The 22632-nt window shown below is 37.2% G+C and overlaps 1 protein-coding gene across 1 annotated transcript; it reads right to left on the minus strand.

The window, feature by feature from the left end:
• Positions 1 to 8183: 8183 nt before the first annotated feature.
• Positions 8184 to 10049, minus strand: LOC114151627 (granzyme-like protein 1). The gene is made up of 5 exons (XM_028028959.1): positions 9924 to 10049; positions 9588 to 9747; positions 9317 to 9455; positions 8878 to 9102; positions 8184 to 8769 (listed from the first exon to the last, which is right to left on the minus strand). The coding sequence occupies exons 1-5, from the start codon at positions 9979 to 9981 to the stop codon at positions 8605 to 8607; spliced, it is 747 nt and encodes a 248-aa protein (XP_027884760.1). The 5' UTR covers positions 9982 to 10049; the 3' UTR covers positions 8184 to 8604.
• Positions 10050 to 22632: the final 12583 nt, after the last annotated feature.

Here is a 22632-nt window from a genome sequence, read left to right on the forward strand (position 1 = left end):
TAATAGTGTCATTTTTTCCTGTTCTCCAAGTAACTCTGTTTCAATCTGTCGTACTAAAGCTTCATTTTGTTCAGTCGGGTCTGCAGATCGGATGCTTTCAAAAGGCTCAAACATCCATTGCAAATCAGGGGAGAAATCATTTTTGCAGTGGTAGTTGTGAACTTATGGTTGTGAACTCTGTAAGCACAGATCATGCCTGATCACTATCTATATTTAAGTCTTATCAAAAATGAATTTCTAACCCGTGGCCCTAACCGTAGAATCGACTGCTGTATTTTATCTGGCTTTTTATGTTAACCCCTTAAAATATATGTTCACAAGAAATAAATGCTGAGCTTATTCTGAAAGCAATTTGCAGTTTGATGACTGCATTTTTTTTTTCCCATTTCCTATTTCCCATTAACTATTTTAGTTAATCTAATCAGGTGGTGGTGGCACCAGCGCCTCTGCTTGATTCATCCTGCAGCATTAATCATCCAGGGTGTTAATAATCAGCAACTGGGGCTTTTTGTACTTCTTGTTCTGCTCACTTCTCATTAACCTTTTTCTAAAAACTCATATCGGGAAGCTGCATCTTATGGCGACTTGGCCGAAGTTGCAGTGCCGATGTCTTCACTGCTGAAATGGAAACATTTACAACAACATCCTGCAAAGCATTGAGTTTCCCAAAAAGTTACAAAGAGGTCACTCTATAAGCAGTTTTTTATGAACATCCTGTGGTTTTGATTTGTTGCATTTAAGGAGTTACACAACCTACTGTTATGAAAGATAGACTTCGTACCTTAAGATTATAATGTGATTATAACTGAGTGCAAGTTTGGTTTGCTTAGAACATAAATTGCATCAATCCAACACTTCATGCAGAGTTTATGCCTGCAAGGGAGGAATACATTAATAAATATTTCTCACTTTTTCCTCATATTTATACCTTAACCATACAGTTAAAATGGGTTGCAAACAAGAGGTTAAAGGAACCCTTTGTAAGTAGGGTAAGACATTTAAAAAAATGATCAAATGTATTTTGAATATAAGAAACTGCCATGAAATGATTTATGCTGGAACAAGTTCATGAAATCATGCCTACACTCTGTGCACAATTATTACGCAAGTAGTATTTTTGAGGCTTTATTTTGCTGTTTAACAACTACAACGGTCTTGGTCAATTCAAAGATCCTACTAACCTCTCAAACCGGAATATTTAAGAAAGTAAAAGTGAAATTTTGGCTTTCTTAGGACAATATCTATGTGCACATGATTACTCGGCAACTATTAGTGTGCAGAATTATTATGCAACTGAATTAAAGCTGAAATTTTTCACATCTCACTTGTCATCTGTTAAAGTGGAATAATAAACATGCAACTCAAAACTGTCAAACATTTAAAAAATAAATGACTGACCAATATGGCCACTCTTCTTTTCAATAACAGTTATAAGCCTTCCATTCATGGAGTCTGTCAGTTTCTTGATTTGTTGACGATCAACTTTGTGTGCAGCAGCAACCACATCACTGTTCAGACATGTCGTTCAGAGATGGGGTCACTTCATTATTCTTTTAAGGCCTTTTCTGACTAGCCACATAGTGGGGAACTTTGATGCATGTGATGGATCATTGTCCTGCATAAAAACCATGGTCTTCTTGAAAGATGAAGACTCTCTGAACCACTGCTTGAAAAAAAGTGTCTTCTAAAAACTGGCAGTTTTTTGGGAGTTGATTTTGAAACCCATCTTCAACCCAAATGGGTCCAACTAGCTCATCTTTAATAATACCAGCCCATATCAGTACCCCGCCTCCACCTTGCTGGCATCTGAAGCGAAGTTTAGCTCTGTGCCTGTTACTTATCCAGCCACAGACCCGTCCATCTGGTCCATGAAGAGTCAGTTTCATCTCATCAGTCCATAAAACCTTTGAAAAATCTGTCTTCAGATCTGTCTTGGCAGAATCCTGACGTTTCAGCTGATGTGTCTTGCTCAGTGGTGGTCGGGTTTTAGCCTTCCTTGCCTTGGCCTTGTCTCTGAGCTCTGAACATCTTGTACTTCTGGTCTCTCCAGGTAGGTTGCAGTTCTGGAATACGACAGAACAAGAAGATAACGGGTTCCTGGTAGCTTCACATTTGATTCTTCTCCAATCTTTGGCAGTTAATTTATGTCTTTTTTTCTCAACACGTTTCCTGCAGCCCTGTTGATTATTTGCAGCAAAACTTTACAGTTCTGCGATCACGCCCCAATGTCTTAGCAATTTCAAGAGTGCTGCATCCTTCTGACAGATTTTTTACAATTTTGGACTTTTCAGAGTCACTTAAATCTATTTTTGGCCCATTTTTCCAGAGGAAAAGCTGCCTAATGATTATACACACTTTGCCATGAGGTGTTGATCTTCTTAGGCCCCTCAATCCCTCATTAAACAAATACATATCAGTTGATATGTTTATATTTAGTAAGCATCCAACTATATACAGCTTGGAGTTGGAAAATATGTGCAAAAATGATGATATAGTCAAAACTAAAACTTGCCTAATAACTGTGCACACAGTGTCGATGCTTCATAGAAACAAAACATCTGTGGTTCTTGCAGCTACACTTTAAGGTGATTATCTTCCACATCTAAATAAATTAAGCATGTCCAGCACAGGTAACACTTATCATTACACGGAAACAGCAGTTAAATTAAAGAGCACATATCATTTTTCTGAGCATGGTAACACAAAATGCATAATTCCATATCTGATGCATTAGCAATTTACTTCCTCTAACGTTCTTCACACTTACTGCGCAGATGACACTAAGATAAGCTAATGAACCCACAAGAAGAGGTTAGACATGTCCCTTTAAAATGCTATGTGACCTGCCTGCTTCAGATATGTCTCCAGTTTTCTATCATTACTGAAAATTGATGTACAGTTCAGAATGCATTTGTGACTTGGCCGCATATGAACATAATTTAAGGGCGAGACGCTCAAAGGGATAGTTCTGATTGTTTTACATTGAGTTCTGTTGTGAGTAGGCATAGTAAGAGAACTTGTACCTTTCTAAACCATTGACCGTCTCAAAAATGCAATGGTTAAACATGCAAACCCTTTTTGTTTCTACAATCGTGAGGGAAAACCCAAGTCTTGCTTAAGAAAAACTAAATTAAAATTGTGAGTAGATAAATATTATGCTCCGGCAAGAACATCGTGGTCTGCCAGGAAATGATTAATTCTCGTGACAGTGCTTGTAACCTATGAGGAATCTTTCACCATCTCCAACTGTTTTCAGCATGCTCAAAACTTCTGTGACGAGATCTGGCTTGCATGGCTGTTGTGTGGGATGGAAGTGTTTTACCACACTTTTCTAACGTTACACAACAGCTGACCTGAATTTCCAAAATTATTGGATTGATAGTTGGGCTTGGGCTTCTGTGGCATGCTTACATTGCATGCACCGCAGAGAAAACCATTTGGTAATTCAGGATATAAAGTTGTGTTAAGGTGGGGAAAAAGGTGCAGAAATTAGCTAGACTGTAACAAAAGCAGCTCACTGCACAATAAAAGCGCTTGCAGCTCCGTCCTGCTCCGCTCCTATCAATCACATCCCCGACAGTTTGAACCTGACTCACCCTGCAGTTACAACAAGCGACTGAATGGAGCTGGAAGATGCTGCTTAGCCAAATGATGGTCTAAAAATGAAAGCAGTACAATCTTAATTAAAATAATACGTAGAGTTTACTTCAGGCTTAAAATGAAAGATTATTATTTTGGTCAGACTGGGCTTGGACACAATTTCCATGGGCTCTGGTTGGTTCGGGTTGGGCTTTTTAGGCCCAATCAAATCTCTAATGTCAACAGTCTGCTATGCCCCCAAGGTCTAGGAGTTCAGGGGTGGTAGGGGCAGGGTTACACTGCCCTGTTGCCCAAATGTTGCTTTTGTGGACTTACTTTGTAAAAGACAACAACACCTGACAGTCTTAAGGCTCCAACATACTCGATCCAAAGCCGAACAGTCACATGGTTTGGACATGTTTGTGCCAGGTGTTAATTTCCACCTGTAATACCAGACCCAGCTGGTAAAATTGTTTAAAAGAAGAAAATACATATAAACAGCCAGATGTTGTTCAATAAATATAAAACACAATTTAAGCACTATCAAATATATAATGTAATATAATGTAATAGTGTCCCTAGTAACATAGATTTCACTATGTTTCACTACATTATGTTACAAAATGTACATATTAGTTTAAGCATTTTTTTTTCTAAATGCATTGTAGTTTCTCTTTAGGACTTTAGAATAATCCTCCCAACATGTATGTGTTTAGTATGCCTACTTCTGGATAGAAGAGTAACTTAAAAATCAGTGCTTGAAATATTTCGTATTATATTTCACTTCTTCTCTTCTTAAATTTGCAAATACTTTCTAAAAGTTATGCCATCATAAGAGGAACATATACTGTGATATGTTCCATAAGAGGAACATGTGCTGCGAAAACAAAATCTTACTCACCAAGATGCTTCCTCTAATCGTCTGCAACAGCTGGCAGGATTTGTGATTAAAACATTAATAGAATAAAAATGTTTTGAAAGGAATAAGTGCCACAGTTCCACAGTTCTACACTTATTCACTCTTATGATATTAAAACAGTAAAAATTTATATGCATCAACTTTAAAATTCAAGTAAATCATCCCAAAAGTTGTGTTAGATGTCTAAAAATTAAAACAGTTCATGGTTAGCAGTAACTGGTGGTCATATCCATATGAACGCACCGCAGTTTGGAATGCTCTCCTTCTTCCTGCTTTTAAAAAGAAAGAAAATCTCTGTTTTGCATAAGAAGCAAAACAAAAATTTTTAACCTATTTGTAAGGGAAATATGTTGATTCAGAACGCAAAGAATAAATGTATGATTAAAATAATTTGTAATATTGGTAGGATGAAAAATCAGTAGTCTACAGAGAAGGATGTGTACATTTGCGGTGAGGTGTGAATATTCATTAAAATGACAAAAAAGCAGCCAACTGCATTTGTGTAAGACAGTTTCTGACACTGCAGCACCCATGAGGTCATACAGAGAGCTTTTCTGATAAATCTGAGCAAAAAATATAAATTACTCATCTGGGACACACACATGCACACGCACAAGCGTTAGCATGTTGAGTCATTGTATTTCTTAGAACAATGTAAACTCATTTGGCAACTAGTATCTTAATAATCATATTAATTTATCCTACGTCAATGACTGAATTATAACAACTAAACGTTATGAGGCAGAAACAGAGATATGTTAGATTACAACCAATCATTGTAATTTTGTTTCATGTCATCCATTGTATAAAACATGTATGCGCTGCATAATTGAAGTTCTCTTTTTCAGGCTGCATTCAACATAATAATGCACCATGTCAGAAAGCTCAAATTATATCAAACTGTTTCTTTTAAATATGAAAATCAGTTCTTTGTTTCCCAGCAACCTCTACAATCATCAAATCTAGATCCAACAGGGATTGCTTGGGTTGTGTTGGTTTGGGAGAGTTGCATCAAGTTTTACCATTTCATGAGGCCTTGAATGAGGTTTCTTTTATAAAGTCCGTCTGCTTTGTTCTGGTAGTAATAAACACAGGGGTCAATTTTCAGTGATAGCTGCTAAAGTCAATAAATTGCATACTGAACTTCCATACGCATTTAACTCAGAAACTGCAGATACCTGGGGAATATCTTTGATAAACCTCTGTAAGGGAAAACAGTATCTTATCCAGTGTTGATGGTGTTCACAAATAAAAAATAAATGTTTTTATCACCCCTTCAATGTAATGATCAAAGGTCTAAATGTCATATGATGTCATATAAATGACCAAATATTATCCAGATAAGCATGACTTAAAGTTATACGCATATGACAATCCTCTTTTCAAATAGTTTTTGCTAAACTGACAGAAGATCAGCCGGTTTTGTTGACAGTATCTTATTTAATTGTTCTTTCAATGAAAAACACAAAATATGGCAAATATTACTCCTCAAAGTGAACAGGTTCAGGTTTAAAGCCAATATGTTAGAGGACACAGTGCTTCTATCCTCAAGACAAACACTAAATATCTTTCTTGCATTAAGTGGTTCTGCTCACAAGGAGGCAGTGTTGCACAATTTGCTGAGGTAGTTCATATGTTAGGATCAATGAACTGAGGCTTTCTTGATTTTAAACACAACACAGGACAAACTTAGATGAAACCAACTCTCAAATAATGTAATAATTTTCAAACCGTCTGAAATTTTGGCAAACTTAAATGGTGCAGGTCCATTAGGGTTCATCAAATAATGAAGACACCACTTCATAAGCTGCACCACCTTCACAGCTCCAGTGTCCTGCAGAATATGCAGCATACATACAGCTGTTTTTGTGAATTTCTGCACATACACAGCAAAAATTCACCAATTATCAAAGCAGTTATTATGGAATATCTGCCAGTTTTTTCATCTGATGAGCAGGGAGAGTTTTATTTTACACACTCCTCAATGTTAGTCAGTGTTACATTGATTTCCATGAGTTTGTCAGTCACATTTATTTTTCCCAGTCAGTTTCCCCCCAAAAGAGACACAATTTCTTTTCATTACTTTTGTATTTCCTGTTTTTTTTTTCTTTTAAAAAACCATCATGTTTTTATCCAGTGTGTGGGATCTCACTTTAATGAGACCCTTTGCAAATTACACAGTGGCAGCTAAAGTTATGAAAGAACAAATAGAAGAAAACTGATTTAGTCTCGATCTTAAACAGTTTGGTTCCTTAAGATATTCTAAGTTGAATTTTTTAAAATTGTGACAGTTTATTTGTATTTTCTGTGGCAGTACTGGAATCAAAAAGGCCTGATATCCCATTAAAGTCGATAAACTAAAATGCATTTGGGAAAAAAAAAAGAAGAAAGTAGCCTTAATATATCCAAAGTTGAAAAATGAAAAGAGACTGTGATCATAACTTTGAGAAGTCTAGAAAGCCTGGTTCATGAGCAATAATACACATTCGTCACAAAAAGGAGATTATGTCTCATTTGTAGACTCAAACACTCAAACGTCCAGACACACAGCTTCAGAATTTGTTTTGTTTTAAACCTTTTGATTAACGCTTCTTAAAGTAGCTGCACAACATATCATGTCAACTTTGTGTGACGACCTAAACTGGCACATATAATAGTTTTTCATACATTAATTTATGATTTAGTCATGCATATTTAATAATTACCTGGTCGCTGGGGAAAATTCCCAAGTGGACTATTTGTTGGGTTGTGTTATGCAAGAAATAGATCATTCTCAAACAATTTGCCAAGTTCTGAAATAGCAGAGTACAGAATCCCACCAAGGATGAAGGATGGTCAAAACTTCTCTTTCCAGATATTAGTAATTATTTATTCGTTCTGCTGATTTTAATCTAATTGCACAGACACCGCATTATAAGTGATACATGCTAACATCAATAACTGGCAATCACTGAACTGAAATAAAAAATATTAATGACAAGATGCGGAGTTATAACGTTAAGAACTGGTAAACCTCCTTCTGCATTATTACATATTTTGCCTAGAAGACAGGACTGTTTAAAGTTTAAATGAGCTAGCCCAATCTAGGTGATCTCTTTAGCATCCACACACCTGTGAGAACAGCCAACCAAATTATCCTCAATGTTTAGAGGTGAAGGACCATTTGCTGTGGCAGACGGTGGAATAGCTTAGCTCCATCTGCATTGTTTGCACCATAAAACCATTAAAATATCAGCTTAAAATTCATTTGTTTTGTCTGGCCTACGACTTATTGTGCATAGGATGCTAAATACTAAATCACATACTCAAAGGAGAGGAAAAGATAAAGTTTAGAATAAATAGGAACATGGTTAACGGACAGTGACTCTAAATCAGATTAAATTTGCTCATATATGATCTGATTAATCACATATCTTGTTAATTTTCTCTTGCAGAGAGCGCTTTATCTTGTTGAGATGATCCAGTTATGAAGGGTTGAATTTAAAATCAGTAAACTGCAATTCTTGAGCTGAAAGACAACACACCCTTTTAGAGCTTAAGGCTGATTTATGAAAGGTTTATTGTTATAACTTCAAGAAGTATGGCAACCGTCCTCCTTCGGCAATGACACACATTCTTCACAAGGAGGGAGTGCTGTCCTCTTTTTAGTGTATCAGTTGCTGAAAATAAAAGCCTACACTACAAGTTTCAGAAGACAAGTTTATTGTTTTATATATATATATATATATAAAGTATATATATAGCACAAACATAGAGGAGAGCCAATTATGGACAATCATGGATAATCTTTTCACACACATTGAATCTCCAATCATTTTACAACTATCTAGGTGTTATCAAACATTTGTTAAAGTTTAGCTTCAACAAACTGAAATTTCACATCAGTGTCAAAATAGGTTCTCAAACTCAATATAGAAGAATATTATCAAATTTCACACTCAGACTATGTTCATGGACTGGCGACCTGTCAAGGGTGTACCCTGCCCCTCTCCAGAACCCATTAGGGTGGGTGGGTGGGTGGATGGCCTATGTTCATAATATGCTGTAACTTTTAGCAATGAAGTTACTAAAAGTAAAGTTAAACATGATTGAATTAGCAAGGTCTTCTACTTCTTGCTAAGAGCCTTTTTCATTGTTGAGGTGATCCAGTCAACGTAGCAAGGTATCTTTGTGTAAGCAACCATTGAATGACCATCTGGGCTTTGAGACATGAAGGCCACAACTCCATAAGCGGTGTTTTGTCCACATACCAGTGGACCTCCAGAATCCCCCTGCAAGAACATACACATAATGTAGAGATCACTTGAGTGACAATGAGATGTTATATTATCAGTAACATCTCAATAGTTTGCTTCATTCTGAAAAAAAAAAATACATACCTTACCAGGTCTAGCTTTTCCATTTGAACAGTATAACTTAAGTTTAGTACAATCGCTATTTTCAATTAATGTGACATTCATTTCCATGAGTTTGTCAGAGATCACTCCATCCGGACGAGTTTGACCCCAGCCGGAGACGATGCAAGATTTGGGCAGAGTCACATCATCCTGGCTTGCCAGAGCGACGGGTTTCACAAAGTTGTTCACCACCGCTCTAGAGCTTAGCTAGAAGAGTGATGAGTTAAATGAAATATAAATAAAAATCCAAACTCATATTGTACTATGCACATTTCCTGCAAATGCATTGTTTTCTAGCATGAATTGTTTTCTAGCATGAATTGTTTTCTAGCATGAACTGAACTCATTATGATTTTGGCATGTGTGTTGAAGAAAAAACTAAAGCAAATGGCAAAAATATAAAGCATTTGTTCGTTTTTACCTTAAGGAGCATTATATCATCGATATATGCATTTTTGTCGTAATTTTCATGAGGAAAGGCTTTTTCCACAGTTCGATCCTGTATTTCGTCATTTTTCAAAGATTTTGTATTATCAACTCCAAGGTAAATTGTATAATTGCTGTAACGAAATACCACAATAATAAAAAGTGCAAGCATTCAGGTTCCTTCTGTATAGGCAGTAATTACAAATATATGCACAAAAATATGCACAAATATTGTCAATAAATAAAAATGATGGTTTTAGACAGACTTGGCTTGGCAGTGGGCAGCAGTCATCACAAAATCCTCGTTCAGAAGAAATCCATCACAGAATGATTCTTCATTATTGGCCAGGTGCCTTCTTATGAACACCATGTACGGCCTGCTGTGTGGCTCAGCCACATGGCCTCCAATTATTTTTTCAGTTCGGCCTACAGGGATTATTTGATACAATAGATTTAATATAAACACATGCACAAAAATCCTTTTCTTATACAGTTGAGGTTAGCTGTATAATGTTTAATTATAATGATCTGTGGAACTCAAAAAAGACAAATTAGCTGTTCCTCAAATTGATGGTTTTCATGCTATGGAAGCATTTTCTTACCTTGATCATAAAGAGTCAGCAGGACCATCAGTACAGGCAGTTTGTTATTGAAGAACATGATGTGATCACAGTCCAGCTGAGCAACGGTGCTGAGCAGCCGAGGCACGAATAGTTGACAAGTTCAAACCCTCATATCTCCTGGCTTTTAACCAAAAGGGGATGTGTCTTAACTTGCACATGCAAATGACGTGGCTTAGAGACACACTCAGACAGAGCCTCACTGAAATACAGATTTTAAAAGAGAACTTTGGGGCAATGTGTAAAAATGCCCATCAATCCTGCAATTGTGTTTTTGCTGCACGGAAAACATTTATACTAGTATTTCCAGTTAGCAAACTGAAGAATCTCTTGTTGCAATAACAAAAAAAAAAAAAAAAAATCAATTTATTTAAATGATAATGAATTTGGAAGCAAGTTTGTTTGTGACGTATGATGCCACACAATCAATTATTTGCACTCCTCCTCGGACTCTATAACACATGACACACGTCTAAAGAACGAGCGTAAATTAGATTGAAGGCTCGAAAACGTGAGAACATTTTGGCAATAAAGCTGACTTTCTTTATTAATTACACATGATCTTCAAAAGGAGGCAGCATTATGTTTTCAGTGTATCAGTACATATGGAAAATAAAAGCACACACACCCTTCAATAGAAAACATGTTTAATTTTATTTGTTTGCTCATGATTCAGCACAAATGTATAAGTCCACAAGCCATTGCCTGTGTTGGTCTGACAGTATTATGAATTTATTCACTTGCAATTCTCTCAGTTATTGCGTCAGCTGGTTGTCAGATAACATGTGAAATTAGATGACACCTATCAGCCAGGTCTGTAGTGCAGGTTTTCAGAACAGTACAAGTTTTCCTTCCTGCAGTTTGCATTTTCGATCAGTGTTGCGTTGATTTCCATGAGTTTGGGGGACAGCAGTCCATCTGGTGCTGTTTGACCCCAGCCAGAGACGATGCATGATTTCAGCTGAGCCTTATCATCCTGGCTTGCCAGATTGATAGGTTTCACGTTATCTTTAAAGTTTGCCTTGGAGCTCAGCTTTAAGAATAGTGCAAAAAAAAGGAAGTATAATCAGCATTAAGATTTGGTTTTTGTGGTTATTTTAGTTTGTTAGTATCATGGTAGCATGCATGGTTTGTAGTATCAAGATCTTTGCAAGTGATACCTTGAAAAAGAAAGATAGCAGCCAATACATAAGATTTACAACTATTGTTACCTTGAGGAGCATGACATCATTCTTAAAGGTTTTATTGATGTACATGTGAAAATGCTTGTTCCACTTTTATGAGCTTCACTTAAAAATGACACGTACTGTGAAGTCCAATATAAACTAAGTAATCCCTGTAATGGGAAAAAAGGAGAAAAATCTGCTTTTGCATCATATGCCAGTTAAAGCACAATTCATGTCAGTAAAAAAAGGTAGTAAAAAAACGACTCACTTGGATTGACAGTGGGCAGCAGTCATCACAAAGTCCTCACTGAGAATAAATTCATCACAGTTTCTTATGTCATTTGACACATCTCTCCACAAGCACCACGTAGGGCCGGCTGTGTGGCACAGCTTCCCGACCTCCAATTAGTCTTCCTGAATAAACTGGAAAAAAATCTAAACATAAGTGTTCAAAATCATGCTTTTCCACCACAGGAGTTCACTTCCTCCCGTACAGCACGATGCATTTGAGAATGCATTTCTGGACCCTCTGTATAAAGTAGTTCATGAAATATCATGTCAACTTCAAAATACAGTACATGCCCTTTGATTATATGACTTTTACATATTTATCTCCATAAAGCAGTTTGAAATTTACTTTCATCTTGGTTCAACATTTGTTTACTAAACATGTTGGACATTTTATTTGCAGAATTTCTAAACCTAAAGTACTCAGGATCTCGGGTTATTTCAGATCATTTTTGGCCCTGCATTTCAATCATGTGTTTAGGTGAGTTTTCTTTTTCTTCCTCCTTCTGCCTAATTAGATTATAATTTTTAAAGCTGTTTATTTAATTATGATAGGATCTGACTTTGAGTTGTTATGCCTTGTATTTAGTTCATTTTTGTCCCTGTTATCAACTTATTTATTTATTTCAGTCTGCTGATTTATGTTTACTCCTTGCTCCTCTCCTGACTTTCTCTCTCCTTCTTCAGTCTACCTGTCTGGCCTCAACCCATTACCAATCAGCCACCGGTTCTCTGTCCAGTAAACAAACTCCCTATTTAAGCTCCTCATTGTTCATTCACTAACCGCTGGACTCTGCTGCTGTCTCCCTCATGGTTTCCCTTGCAGTTATTTCTTGCCTCCAACGATGTATTTTTGCTCTTCCTTATTGTAAATATTTTTTATATATATTTTCCTCAAATACTCTGAAAATTCATCTGTTGACTCTTTGCAACTGGGTTCATAACTAATCATGACAAAAGTTTGATTTAAATAATTTTAACGTCAGGTAAACACAAGCCCTTTGACATTTCACAGTGTAATCGGCACATTGTCTACTTACAAAAAAATATATGTATATATATATATATATATATATATATATATATATATATATATGGCCTTCTTTAAATTAAATGACAAGAATCAAGAATTACCTTACCTGGACCAAACAACGTGAGCACAACCAATAGTACCGCCACTGTGCTGTAGCTAAACATGACGCGGCCGCAGTCCAGCTGAGCTGCAGAGCTGAGCAGTAGAGTTCAAGCGCCCAGTCGTTCTTTCCTGCTTTAGAGAGAGAAAAGTTCTTGCATTGCTCATGTAGGCAACACATTGTTTGTGTGATGATGTGGCTTCTAGTGACCTTCTTGTGTAGGAAAGTAAGACAACAGCCTTAAAGAATGACCTGAATGTGAATGTACACTTTTAGTCACCATGTTAGTCATTATTTGTATACTGTTAAGAAACTTCCTTTTTTGTGGGTAGTTGGGACATTTAGAGTTGAAAATATAGACCGACCTGAAAGCATATTCATTCAAATGTCTTCTGAATGGGACTGGTTTTATTATTGTTGCTATTATTTGCTGACCTGCTAAAAAGAGAAATGCATGTATTGGGGGGGGAAAAGTTGTTTTATTTATGCAGATCAGTTTGTTTTTCTTCCTTTGAATTTTCAGTGAGTGCGCCTGATTGTTAGGCTGTGAAATTGGAGAGAAAAGAAAAGCACATCAGTCATTTCAAGATCCAGCACTATTAAAGAAAGAGAAAAAGAACATTTACTCTCAAACTGCTTCTGAGTGGTCTTATGTGAAGAAAACTAAATAGATAACAGAGTTGAGGTGAGAGCGAGAGAGTAAGAAGTCATCTGGGAGATTTAGATAGAATGAATTCTTAGAAGTAGTTACATGGTGACAACCGACATATTTTGAGTTTTAAAAGCATGGGCACCATCTCACTGCTGAAATGTTTGATTTTTCTAAATCTAATTTGCATATTTTTGGAGATAAACATTTTACACAGAATGTTTTATTCTGGTGTCTTGCCTATTTCAGAAGTTAAAATAAGAAGAGTCAAATAACAAATGCACTATTTTGTACATGTATCCTAAATACCTTGGCCTAGACTGCCATTTCCATAAATTTGCAGTGCATGAAAACCCGCTTTTTAAAAATGTCAGTGCAAGTTAACTTGTAATTGACTCAAATAGTGTATGCCTCAGGATGAATCAGACCGACTCAGTGAGCTGTAATATAGCTGGTCATAATTTATTCACCAGTGCTTCTGTGGTATTACTCACAAGATTCAACAAGCTCTGTTGACATTTTGTGATCAAAGCTATGGGCTTCTAAGAGGAGACTCTGTGTCTGTCATGCACCCTCAAAGGTAACATTATTCTGATGCTATCATGTCATAAGAGAGCGAATAAAAATATAATTTATTTCACAGTGTGGTTTGCGGAACTTGAGGTGAAATCTAACCCATGGAACTACAGGAATGAAGAAATGATTAGAATTGAGTTGCAAAGAAAAGGAGTTCAGGCCGAACAGAGCAGATTTATAAATTACAAGAACAGAGGAAGTGTTGTTCTCTCGGGTCGGGAAAACAAACCTCAATCACTTTTTATTAGGAGAAGTATGATGTAATTAGTTGAGCCTACCGATAGCTCAAAATTAAAAGATTATTTGTAATTCCAAAGGAAGTTAAATGTTGTTTGTTATCCATGGCTCTTCAAGGAGTTGTTGTAGATGCTGATTACTGTGAGCAAGAAGGATATCCTGCAGCAATCTGTGTTATTATGATGCTGGAGAAGCCTCTAGCTGAAGACACCGTTGTTGTACAAAAGACAGATAAAGTGAATCCTCAGGGTTAGCCAGAATGTTTTTTTTTTTGTTTGTTTGTTTTATGATGAATCTTCCGTTGCACAATCATCTCCAGAGATTTTACAGTGGAACCATTGTTCTTTATGACCATGGTTAAACTATTTAAGTCACTGTCTTTGATGCTGCTACTGTCCAACAACCACTTCCCACATTGTGAATATCAGAAGTATCTTGTGAAAAAACAAAGAACCTACATTTCCCCAGGAAGTGCAGCCTGCTCCGTCTCTTCTTCAAAAATGGCTACACTGTTTTGTCTCCAGTCCAGTTTATTGTCCAGGTGAACACCAAAGTATTTAAACACCTCCATCACCTCTCCTTCTTCTCCTTTGATGTACCTGGTGTTTGGTTGACAATTATCTCATATTTAGTCACTAAAGATGAGGTGATTGCTTCACACCACGCCACAGGACGGTTCACCAGCTCTCAGTTCTCAGCTGCTTGACCATCTCTTATACACCCAACAATTAGGGAGTCATTTGAGCATTTCTGCAGATGACAGGTGTCTGACTTGTTATGGAAGACTGAGGGGTACAGAGTAAAAAGAAACGGTAAGAGTACAGTCCCTGGTGCTGCTCCTGTCCTGAAGACCACCTAGTTTGACATACAGTTTTACACAGTTAAGCCTCAAACTGTTTGTCAGGTAGTGATTGATCCACTTGGATGTCAAGGCCTCCACCTGTGTGTCTTGGAGATTTGGACAAAGAAGATCAGGCTGAATTGTATTAAATGCATGGAGAAATCAAATAACATGATCCTCACAGTGCTGCTTGCTTTGTCCAGATGACAGTGGGTTTGTTAAAACGGGTATGACGGCATCTTCAACTCCATCTCCACGTAATTCTTTGCTTACCCAGTTACGATTAGGCTCTTCATGACTTTCATATTGTGGGACATAAGGGCAACAGCTCTGTTTTCTTTGGTACTGGACTCAGGCAGGATGTCTTCCACAACATTGGAATCTTTTTCTGGGTCAACCCAAGGTTGAAGAGGTGCTGTAAAATCCCACAGATCTCCTCTGCACAGGCCTTCAGTACTCTGGGGCGCTCACACCACTAGACATGCAGCCTTGGCCTGCAGCTCATTCTCTCCACGGAGCAAAGCGAGCACCACCATCTCCTGATTGAAGACAAACATGTAGAAGCAGAAGGATCCATGGCTCATGGAAAATCCTTTCACTTCCAGGGGTCTCAATTTTCTTTTCTTGAGGGGAATTGTCCTGCAACTTTTCCACGCGCCTCTGCTTCAACACACCCAAATCAAGCAACAATTAGGTCATAAGGAGGAATCTGAAACCATGCATCTTTTCTTTCCACAAAGTTGCTTGTGGAGGTCTATCACATCATAGACTCTGACAATATCATTGGAAAAAAAATCCAATGAGTATGGATACCTTAGCACTGGCTGGACAGTGAATGTATGATATACTTCAGATCTAAGTAACCAAAAGATCCAAAGTATTGAGGCCACTGTTGGCATTAACTTCCTTTTCATCTTTTTGGCAGTATGATCAAACATGAAGGAATGCATCTTATTAACCACAGTGTATGAATATGTCTTTTACTTCACTTCCTATGTCTAGACACAAGTATTTTCCCTTTATATCTTTCTCATAAACCTTCATGTAATTGTTTTAGCGAAGCAAAAAAAAAAAAAGTTTTAATGTTTAAAAAAGAAGAAAGGAGGGGGTAAAGGAGTTGTGTAAGCAGGTTTTAGGATGTGAGCGCCTGGAGTCCAGGGCTGTAATGGGAATCACAGAAGGACTTCCAAAGAGAAGCTTGTTTGGTAGAACGGGGTCTTTACCACTAGCCTATCCCTTTTATGAGGATCACGGGGCTGACAAGAGTGGCTGGTTTATCCATTGGACATACCAACAAGGTAAAAGGAAATATGATAGTGGCCATTAATCAAAGCAAAATTACATATTTATTAAGAAGAAAGAAAGAATGACAACACTAAAACCAATGGACAGAGAAACAGAACTTCCTGGAACAATTGCAATATATCAAACCGTGTCTTTAACTGAAAACGCATATGTGGATGCTCAGAAGAGACCTGTGCTGACGTGATACTGACTGGATTATTTTGCAATCATCCTGATATCATCTGAACTTTATCTCTTCTCAAAAATTCAAAAGTTGACTATAAAAAAAATTACTGCACGTATCCTTATCTCTGGAGTTATCGCCACTGAACCTTTTAAAACCTAGAAGGCAAAAAAGCAGAGGCAAAATAAAAACTTATATTAACAAAATGATTAGGGTTAACTTACAACCATCTGCAAAAGACAGTAAACCTGCTGTTCTGAGAAACATAAAATCTAAAAACTTATATAATGCTTAATTGCATAATAACCTCCCCCTGACCCTACTAATGAGCATTTTATTCAATGAGATACACTTGGAGATTTTACATAGTGCGTAAATGCTCATGTGACTTGGTTAAATGCCAGTACTTTACTACACATACTTTTCATAGTTTTCTTCCAAATATATTCAAAGAAGTCGGGAAAACACTCGGCTTCAAAAATTACCTCTATGGACTGAGAAAATAACTGCGAATGTGATAATTCTACACAGAACTATAATGTTTCTATAATTTACAACGTTTCATAGAATGAGCTAATTTGCTGCCCTCATTTCAGCCTCGATCTTGACACTCATCTGATTTCAGCTGCAAAGGAAACAGCTCAAACAACTTGAGCACGTATGCATGTGGTTAAACAGAACGTAGTGCAGCAACTTATCAGTATAAGATGAACAGATATAGCAACAGTTTTTCAACATTTGAAAGTCTAGGAATCCTGAATGTGGATTGTTGCATGTTTGCTTTTAAACTAAATAAGGTGAATCGTATGACGAAATCTGGTGCCTGGTAACATTGCAAACAAAACATAAGTGGAAATTCTTATGACGAGCCTGAAACAAACATACCACAATATCTGCATTAATGCAGTAAAATGATCATGTCTATTGCAAAAAGAGCTTGATGTGTAACATGCCCCAGGTGGATTAAGGCTCTGAGCTGAAGAGATTCACACATTCACACTCCAATTTGTGCATAGGCTGGAAGACCAAAAGAATTTTTCGTTTTTCCAGGATGCAAAATATACCTTATAGGCCGTCAAAGAGAAGTGCTGACAACACATTTAGTAACAAGTATGGAGGAAGGTGAGGACCAATGAAGAGGACTTTTATTAATTGGCTGCACATTGGGTTTGCAAGCTTGTTTGACAAGTCACTGCTCAATGTAAGAAAAAACAACTAAGATGGATCAACTCTAAGGGGATTTTAAACATGCGTCTGTCTAAAAATACTAAGATGAGAAATGAGAGTACAGTATGCAGTGCCATCTTAATAATTTCCCTTGGATGACCCACACACATTTAAAGCACTGTACAGAAACAAGTCTCATCTAGAGCCTTTTACGATGTTTATAAAGTAACGTAAGTCTAAATCCTTCATAACAGTGTTGGAACTGAGGAGGTCTGAGGTGGATGAATGCTCTCAAACTGTTTGATTAACTGAGATATCAATTTCCTGAACTAGCTAACCGTGAGTTTCATAGCTTAGAGGCTATGAAAAGGTTCATTTAACTTGGTTACGGCATTCTTGCCAGCTTAGAGCAACAGAAGATGGGCTGCTGGGATCACAGTAAAAGTGGGAACCAGCGCCCTGGTGTCTGAGAGTCCTGGGTCTGAGAGTGGTAAATGTTGCCACTTTGATTAGCTTCTAAAACCAGTGGTAATCCTATATGTTCATTTTTTGGAACTGGACTAAATCCTACCAAGATGCCAATCATGCATGTGAGAGACAAACCCTGCTCTCACGTGCACAGAGCAGGGTTTGTCAAAGACCCCCAAAATTTTGGGAGTGGACAGAATAGAATGGCCTGACTGCAGTGCTGACCCTAACTACTTAGGAGATACGTAGTTCCTGCTGTTTGTGCCAGTGTGACCAGCACAAACACTCTGGCAACAAATATTGGTTAAGAATTGGATGTCACCTATCAGCAGTGAGTGACCAAACCAGTGATCACCAGGAAGAGGTGCCAGGCTTTTATGGTTGTGTAAGTCTTTCCAGCGCATTACTGAGGCCAGATTTTGTTAAATATTTTAATTGTTAGGCTGCAAGTTGTATGTGGTGTGAGATTTTTGATTAAATCCCTTGTGATCTGAATTTGATCCATTCAGTTCACTTTTCTTTGACAGCTATCAGTAAAGATGTGATGTACAGTGCTTCGCTTATGTACTACTTAGTGGTGGTTTTCTCTACTAGTAAGATACCACAGTTTTTCTCACGCTAAGACTCCAAATACTCCAATATTTCTGTAAGTTCTCTATTTCAGTTTCTCTCATATATGAGAGTTATGTTAAATATAACATAGCTGACCATTATGGATGTAGAAGTCTTTCAGTCATAACATGGTCCTTCACAAGGGCATTAAAGAAAGGAAAAGAAAAAAAAGAAAGCATTTGACTGAGCTTTGAATGGCCTAAGTTATGTCGGCGCTGTGAATATTTTTTGTTCTGCTTGAATCTTTTCAATTCAAAAAACATATGCTGTGTCTCCACTGTGGAGATGGAATTCATATTTAGATGTATCACATTTAAAGCAGTATAATAAGAAGACAGGAATTCCATCACAACAAGCCACATTTTTTGTCGGAACGTGATATGGCCACAAAGATTCTGTGTCTCAAGCTCCTCTGCGCTGTCCCTAAAAGACAGCCTATTAAAAGTGAGGAAATGCAACAAATCAAGTCGTGATTGGTGAATGACTTTACGTTTCATTACAATTACTTGTTTCTTTGCAGTGAACTGTCTGACTCTCTCTGCTTAAGAAGAAGAAGAGCATCTTGAATTACCAGACTTTTTGTACAGCAGAAATTTGACAAAAGACTATCGCAGTTTCATTTCCTGCTACTTTAGTTTCCTAACTCACTTGTATGCTCTTCTTTTAGTTTGAACCAAATCAAAATCCCTCAGGAGCGATGTGAGGCAAGCAGCTTGAAACTTGCTCTGATGACTGATGCTGGTTTTGATCCCAAAAAACACCAAAGAATGGTTTAGGTAAATAAAAACGTGTGTTGGACTTTCTGACTTATTGAAAGAGGCCCTCACAGGCTCAGAACAGAAAGATTCATATGGGAGGAATTTGTTGGGGGGGAAATTAAAATCAAGCAATGTTCTGTGGAGTTTTACAAAATAATATGGTACCACCAGTGACATATGCTCATCTGAAGTCAATTTCAGTAGTGAGAACACTATGTAGCAAACAAAGGAACTGTGAAAAGCAACTGTTTTCTTACAGGTTATTTCTGTTTTGTTATACTCAAATGACTGATGTCATTACAGAGAATTTTTTAAGGATACAAATATTATTTCAGAGTACAGTACTTCAAGACACAATTTACCCTGTTCTTCCTCAACTCTTGATACTCATAGCACAAAGACCAGAGAAAGCTTCAAGAAACAAGGTTAACATAAGTAAGTGTATAACTTATGCGAGTGAATTAAGAGCAAGGCAGACTTTTCAGAAAAGTGTATTACCAGCAGTTGCTTAAGATTTATGAGATAAGTTGTTGTCATCGTGTCCTGGATTTCTTTATAAGGTCATGTGCTGCCACAAATCTTGCCCCAAAAAACTACAGGAAGTCTCAGTAAGTACAGTGTGCATAAAACAGGTATCCTTAACATTCTTCTTTGAGTGAACCTTTAAAGTAAAGTATAAGTTAAACTCTTAGAGATTTCAAGTCAACCTATCCTGGAATTCTCATTTACATGGGTATAAGTTGCGACTGAAAGTATCTCATGTATTTTCTTTGTTTTTATCAGCTTTTTGACAGGTCTATGGATCTATTAATATTGTAAGACATGTAAAGCTTTATTGTCAAAGTTGTTAGAGTGTGGGAACATATATCTTTATCTGCCTATTGAGCAATACTCGATCATAAAGATCTTTTTTGTTGACATATGACATAGTGAACGTTAAGACTGACAGGGTCAAAGGAAACCAGATGAACCTCACGTGCATTTCTGAATACGTGGGAACCTTCACAGAACTTCAGCGCTCAATGTCTCCTCATCGGTCCGTCTCAGCACAAAGATCTAGTGTTCTGCCCATAGGGAGCGCCTCTGAAATACGAGTGGACTGGTCAAATGGTGTGGAAAGAAAAACAGGCAGATGAAAACGGTGCTGTGTAGGTTTTCACTGAACTGCAAACAAGGTTTGTGAGAACATACGACAAATACACTAGGCCTTCTTGTGATGTGGCAAATTAGGAGTCAGATATACTGTATGTACTTGTACAGCCCTTTATGAAGTCCAGAGCCGATGAAAAGTTGTAGGGGTGCTTTAGTGTTGCTTTTTCATGCAGTTGTAGTGGACTGAACTGGTTTAAACTTTTTCAGTTTGAATGTAAACAAAGGCAATAAAACACATGGTAACTCTTACAGAGCGACATGATGTAAAGTTGGGTTTGACTTTGGGTTTAGGTAAAGGTTATGGCTAGGGTGAGGCTGTGTGGTTTTGACTGTTTGCCAAAAAGACTGCTTGAGTGTCACTTTGAAATGTTGTGTTTATGAATTATTTTTGTTCATTAAAGAGGCACCTTACCCATCCAATGTGTATTCAGTGTCTAAGTCACACGCACTATTTGATTCAGGCCAGACATTTAAACTTATTCAGAGATCACCTCTGTTATGATATTCAATGAAAGCTTCTTATAAAAGACATTTATGACGCATCAAAAAAGATCTTCTCTCATCTGTTTGTGCAAAATAGGAATACCTGCACCATGAATGGTTTGTACTGTCGCCAAGTTTCTCATTGCCCCATTCCCTTTATGCAGGAAGCCTTTACTAGATTGGTCCCAGCAGATGGGAAATGACATTGGTATTCTGAGTATTTGGCAGTGAGTAGGGGAAAGAAGAAGCAGGTTTTTGAAAGTATTTTAATAGTGAGAGTAGATCAACAGAATGTGGATGAAGAGGAAGAGGGTGAGAACAATACACAGTGTATCTTTAGACTCGTCTGGCCCACTTTGCAGGGAGAGTTAGATAGCCTGTTTTTGCCATTAAAGAAGAATTTTAAATGTAGAAAACAGATGAGCCCTTCTTATCTAATGATTCCCGACAGGTCAGATCAGTGTATATATCTGCTCAGGCTTTATGGGTCTGTATGGGGACATGATTTGTGTGTGGTTTTATAAGTTTTTATGATTAATATTTTCTTCCTGCCACTATGGTTTGCTCTCTGGTGATTTTTCTTCAGCTAGAAATAAATAAGCTCTCATGATACTCCTTTAAGTCTGTGATTATTACTGGATATTTCATGGCTTAAACACAGAAGTGAGTGGTAAACTTCCCAGAATAGTTCTTATTTAGTTTTTGATCATCAACAAATGGGCTTTTATTATCAGTTCAACAATGCAATGTCTGGTTTTATACTTATGCCGCACCATTGACTTGCAACTCTAAAGCAATTGCAATGCAAACTAGGACCATTTAGAAAGACAAAACTGGAAACGTTAGAAAAAACTAAGCAGAGAAAGCATCATTGTTCCGGGAGAGCAAGCTTCTTTATTTTTGTTGAAAAACTGAACAAGTAGGAAGATAAGAATAGAGGCAACTATCACTTGCATACAAAAGTTAATGTGGAAATAATAAATCTGCTACTGAAACATGGTTTTATAGGAAGACATATACTGTGCATGTAATATGACTAAGAATGAACCGCAGCAAAAAAAAACAAAACAAACAAAAAAACAAAACATTTTTTTATCTAGAATCTAATACACATTAATATTTATTTGCTTACTTCAGTGATTCATGTCTAAGAAAGTTCTGCTCTTGGCAGTAGTTGTATTATGTTCTTTTTTAACTGGCTTGTGATGTGGCCAAACGCATGGTGAAATGATGCACATGTATGGGCCAATCACTATTTTATCATTCTGGAGTCATATACTAGTTTTCCCTCTAAGGAAGAGATTAACAATCAGCTGCACAATTGTTGCATAAACCAGACTTTTCTGTACAACCACAAACTTTAGTGTATATTTTTGTGATTTTATGTGACAGACCTTCTCAGGGTGGAACATAATTGTCAAGTGAAAGGAAAACAATACATATTTTCCAAATGTTTTCATTAAAAAAAACTGTTAAAAGTCTGTGCACCTGTCTTCAGTCAGTATGAGTCAATAGTTAGAGTTGCTTCACACTGCAATTAAAGCTGCAAATATCTGGGGGTTGTTTCCACCAGGTTTGCACATCTCAGCTTATTCTTCTGTGATTTAATCAATACAATGGCATGTATCAGTGCACCCTTTCTTTGAGCTCTTGGTATTATGTCATCCTGCAGTAAATGGCTGTTACCAAGTCA

This window comes from Xiphophorus couchianus, chromosome 9 (assembly GCF_001444195.1).
Source record: "Xiphophorus couchianus chromosome 9, X_couchianus-1.0, whole genome shotgun sequence".
Classification (NCBI taxonomy): domain Eukaryota; kingdom Metazoa; phylum Chordata; class Actinopteri; order Cyprinodontiformes; family Poeciliidae; genus Xiphophorus; species Xiphophorus couchianus.

Excerpts from the sequence above, each read along its gene's own strand:
- LOC114151627 (XM_028028959.1), bottom strand. The coding sequence starts at position 9,981 with ATGTTCTTCAATAACAAACTGCCTGTACTGATGGTCCTGCTGACTCTT. Across the intron at positions 9,748-9,923 it reads GCTGACTCTTTATGATCAAG|GCCGAACTGAAAAAATAATT; the intron begins GTAAGAAAATGC and ends TAATCCCTGTAG. Across the intron at positions 8,770-8,877 it reads GAAAAGCTAGACCTGGTAAG|GGGGATTCTGGAGGTCCACT; the intron begins GTATGTATTTTT and ends ATGTTCTTGCAG.